Source organism: Monopterus albus, unplaced genomic scaffold (genome assembly GCF_001952655.1).
Source record: "Monopterus albus unplaced genomic scaffold, M_albus_1.0 scaffold175.1, whole genome shotgun sequence".
NCBI lineage: Eukaryota > Metazoa > Chordata > Actinopteri > Synbranchiformes > Synbranchidae > Monopterus > Monopterus albus.
The window spans coordinates 347,551-351,945 of record NW_018128055.1 but is presented as its reverse complement, the minus strand read 5'-3'; the positions used below and the strand labels follow the sequence as shown (position 1 = coordinate 351,945).

General features: G+C 40.9%; 1 protein-coding gene across 1 annotated transcript; it reads left to right on the top strand.

Moving 5' to 3' along the window:
• Window positions 1–2,040: 2,040 nt before the first annotated feature.
• Window positions 2,041–4,023, top strand: dydc2 (DPY30 domain containing 2). The gene is made up of 4 exons (XM_020616548.1): window positions 2,041–2,187; window positions 2,457–2,579; window positions 3,393–3,629; window positions 3,823–4,023. The coding sequence occupies exons 1-4, from the start codon at window positions 2,041–2,043 to the stop codon at window positions 4,021–4,023; spliced, it is 708 nt and encodes a 235-aa protein (XP_020472204.1).
• Window positions 4,024–4,395: the final 372 nt, after the last annotated feature.

Sequence of the window (4,395 nt, the reverse complement as noted above, 5' to 3'; positions counted from 1 at the left end):
TCATACACACATAAACATTTGTGAGGCGCCATAAATCTACCAAACCAGATTTGACCTAAGCTCAATTACAGGTCCATGTTTATTATTAGAACAAAGCGCTGATATTAAAACACGTCCTTTGACTTGATTTCTTTGCCAGAGCAACTAATTATCCGGAGTGTCAGGAAAAATACTTTGTGTCATATACAGTTTACAACTGTATAGAAATGAAACCTCCTCTTTATCAAATAAGCTACATAGTTTACCGTTACTGTTTGTTTCACCAGAGTACAAATGAGGTTAAATTAAACAATTAAACAAAACCTAACTATAACCATGTTCGCACCAGAAAGATATCAAATCAGCCAATTTAATTCCGAAAAGGTGACCATAAAAATAAATGTAAAAAAAAAAAAAACTCCTCAGTCTTTCTGAACCGAGTGAAACTCTTCAGTCTGCAGCCTGACAGCAACTTTCTCTAACCCGAGGCAGGAGTCATCTTTAGGCTCAACAACTCATGGAAGACAACAGAAGGCTGGTGCTGGGTTACCTTGCACGATAAAACAAATATTTCCACAGAATCCAAGAAAAGTGAAAAATTGGCTAACTGGGTCCTCCGTTAAGCCTCACACCGAGGACGTAATTCTCCCTGTCTGGCAGCCAGCTCGGGGCTGCAGGACAGCTGTTGCTGACGCAGTGTGGAGTCCTGCAGTGAAACTGGAGCAGTAGCTCCAGGTAGGATCAGACCTCTGACACTTCAGCAGCGGAGCCACTTCCCGTTCCCACACAGCTGGTCGCTCCAGGCGTTGCACGCTTTTACAAGTTTGTCATTACTAAAGCCGGGGTTCGACCTGAAGTGCGGCTGCGGCGCAGATGAGACGGCCTGCATCAGCTCCCGTGGATCTGAGCACAGCTTCCTCTCACCCTGAGCTGTTTATGAATTTAATTATTCAGTTTATAAAGCCTATCATGTAGTCTATCATTATTTGAAAGGGTTAAACTTTCCTAACCCATACAGAGACAGATAGAAACTCAAATCCATATTCGTTTCCTGTTGTAGGTTACTTTGAAATGTGTGCATTTCTGAATGTGCAGTAGTGTTGAAGGAGTTTGTTCGTGCCTTCTGCAGCTGGTTTTAACATTTTGACAACTGGGGATAGTAGTTTCCATATGGATTTTCTTCAGAGAAGTGAACGGATATTAGGTTGAAAATTACACTTGCTTTCTGCCAGGACACAAAAAATACAATTCCAATTGCAACAGAGTTTTTTTTAACACAAAAAAATAGAAAGGACACATCCTAAAAGACTAATACTGCTGGTAATGAAACATTTAAGGAATTGGTCCAGTTATGAGGTCTCTTTGTGCCTCGGCCACCAGAGGGCACCGTGATGACTAGCAATTTATCTTTTAATTGAAAGCAAATTTACAAGTCTTGAAAAATGTGTGGACACAGTATTATAATCTGGACGTAGACTCGATCTATCCTACGTCTGCTGCTATGACATTATAGTTTACTAGTGTTGCATTAATACATTTCAGTCATAAACTAGTCTAATTAATCAGCACGATTACGTTATTATTAATAGCGTTGTTGTTATTATTATAATCCTTGGCAGTAGTGGCCTAGTAGTGGCTCTAATAGTAGCGACCATAGCGGACAGCGCCGGGTACGAGTTTAAATTGTTTAAGGGGAGCATTAATGTGGTGACACCGTTGCCGTGGAGACACACGACTATATCCGGGCGCCCAGTGAAAAGGTTTGTTTTGGAGATGTTTTTACGGGTGTCTTGTTGTTAAATCTGTGAATACGCTTTTGCATTTACCTTACCATCGGAATAAGACAGAAAAATCGAAGTAGTTGCTGTGTAGCTAAACTTGAAGGTCAAGCAGCAACTAAAACTTTCCGTGGAAGTCCCGGTTAACTGACGCTGTCTTTCTGATGTGACGACCGGAGAACATTAACTTAAATCTGTCTCTTTTGCAGTGTCATAGGTTTACAATTCACAAAGTTGACTTAAGCCTATTAGGTTGACCTAAGCCTATTTGTGCAGAAAAACCATGGACTCTGAGTTTTTAAAAAGACATCTGGGAAAATGTTTGGCAGAAGGACTAGCTGAAGTGGCTGAGCAGCGCCCGGTAGACCCCATCCTGTATCTGGCCCACTGGCTTTACAAGTACAACGACAATGTTAAATATGAGACAGAGGTGAGCTGCTGTTTGGTTTGATTATCACTAGGGGAAGCATTACATAACACAGTGTCTTTACAGTGTAGTACTATTGTCGTTACAGTATAAGTCATAGTAAAAGAAGATAAATAAAATAAATAAATAAAACAATAATTAACTGGTACCACTTTCTAAAATCTAAATAGTTGCTATTGTCCCAACGCAACATTTTTTTTAGAGTTTTACTGCTGGTTAAAAAGCAGTTGCAGTGCAGTCAAAGTGTTGTAATAGTTTAATTTTTATTCCAGAAAAAGACTAAGTTGGCACTCCTGGAGCAGGAGCAGGCAAAGGCCAGAGAGGAGGCACTGTACCAGGAGAAGCTGAGGGAGGAGCAGCATAAGATCAATGAGGCCTTGGAGGAATCTAAAAAGGTATGTTCAGAAAATACGAATAAAGAGTTTAATGTAACTAAGCCTTCCTTCCAGCCCTGTTATGCTGTTCTGCTGAAGAGACTGATATCACTTTTGTTTTAATTTCTTGATGGCTCAAGTCTGTGCTGCCTCCTTCTTCCTTGTTTAGTCGTTGTCAGATGTGTTTTTTTAAAAGTAGTCTTTAGAAGCTGAATGTTCCTATTTTCCCTGTTTTGAGAAGTTAATTTAAGCAAAGATTATGACCTTGGAGCCACAACAAATCAAAGGAGAGGATGGTTCATCACTGTAATGTACCCTACATAGATGTGCATGTATTGTGGAGTACATTTCTAAACACTACACATTTTGAGCAAAATCCTACATGAGCATATTAATACCAACAGCAGTCTGAGGAGGAACCTACAAGATCTAATACACCCACGCTAGCCACAACAGGAGATGCTGAAGACAACAAACCTGTGACAGAAGAGAAACCACAAACCCTTGATCCTGAAAACCAGCAGGACACAGATGAACACCCAACTGAAGCTCAGGAAAATGACACTGAACCGGAGGTGATAAAACATAGATCTCAAATCTGTGTGCTTCTGGTGGTGGTGGTGCCTTCTTGATCATTTTCAATTTCCTTTTACATTTGGCATCTTCTGTGATCTTTGGGTTTGATTTAGTACCTTAGATGAGGTGTGTTTGGTGGTGGGGCAGGGTGCTACGTTAATTCTGATACATCTTGTGCATGACTAACCTTTGGTGCTGTGAAATTAGCCATTAAATGACTGACTTCAATGGTTTAAAGAGGTGGTGTGTTTGCTATAGGTGAAGATTACAAATACTATAACCAGTCAAGAGTCCCCTGACAGAAACCCAGTGGAGGAGGCTAGCTCTTCTCCCTCTGAGGGTCTGAACACTAAGGTCAAAGAGGAGTCTACAGAAATACCTGTGGATAAAACTGAAGCAGAGCTGGTGAACGATCAAACAGAAGAGACAACAGAGGTGGAGCCAAGTGCCAATCATGTAGATGAGAAAACCGAGGAGGAAGCAAGCACCGCTCAAGTAGAGGAAAAAGAAGTTGACCAAAAGGAGGATAAGGTGGCATTTAGTGAGGCCCAAAATATTGTAATCTAATGTAAATGTAACAATTTACTCAGGGGATTTAAAGATTTAACATTAAATTGTTAAAAATAAAAAGGAAACTGTGTTAACATAGTTATATTACATATTGTTTTATCTCACAACTGCTCTGCAGGTGGTTGATCATCCTGAAACTACTGACCCCGAGCAAACTGAATCACACTCAACACTTGACAGCCAAGGCGCTGACGATTTAAAAACAGACAACACAGAAGAGCTACATGACAAACAAAGCCCTCGTTTCCTTGACACAGAGAAGGTGATGCTGCTGAAGTACAGACTACTTGCTGATGATTTCATTATGTTCCCATCATGAGGATTCAGGTTCCCTTGTATTCAGCTTTAGGATGCAAGAGATGCAGGATAAAGGGAATGGAAAGGTGGACAGATTAAGAAAACTTGAAGCTATGTGAGCTAATGATTACGTAAACTTAACAGGCCCCATGAGGGACAGGAGACAGAGAGAAGAAAGCCTCAGGTGTCCAGGTGAAGAGAATATGGACAGGATTGAGCTGAGCAAAGGCAGCATGACAGGATCATTTCTGACTGTTTTCTTTAATCAAATCTACTATCACTTCATTTCACCAGAGGGTTGATGAAGACGAAACTGGTAAATCTGCAGATTCCTCCCAAGTGGAGTTGACCTCAGACCCACAGGAGGTGGGTCTGAAACCAGAACAGACGTTTC

Coding starts and splice junctions, on each gene's coding strand:
- dydc2 (XM_020616548.1), top strand. CDS start 2,041: ATGGACTCTGAGTTTTTAAAAAGACATCTGGGAAAATGTTTGGCAGAA. Junction 2,188..2,456: donor ATGTTAAATATGAGACAGAG/GTGAGCTGCTGT, acceptor TTTTTATTCCAG/AAAAAGACTAAGTTGGCACT. Junction 2,580..3,392: donor CCTTGGAGGAATCTAAAAAG/GTATGTTCAGAA, acceptor TGTTTGCTATAG/GTGAAGATTACAAATACTAT.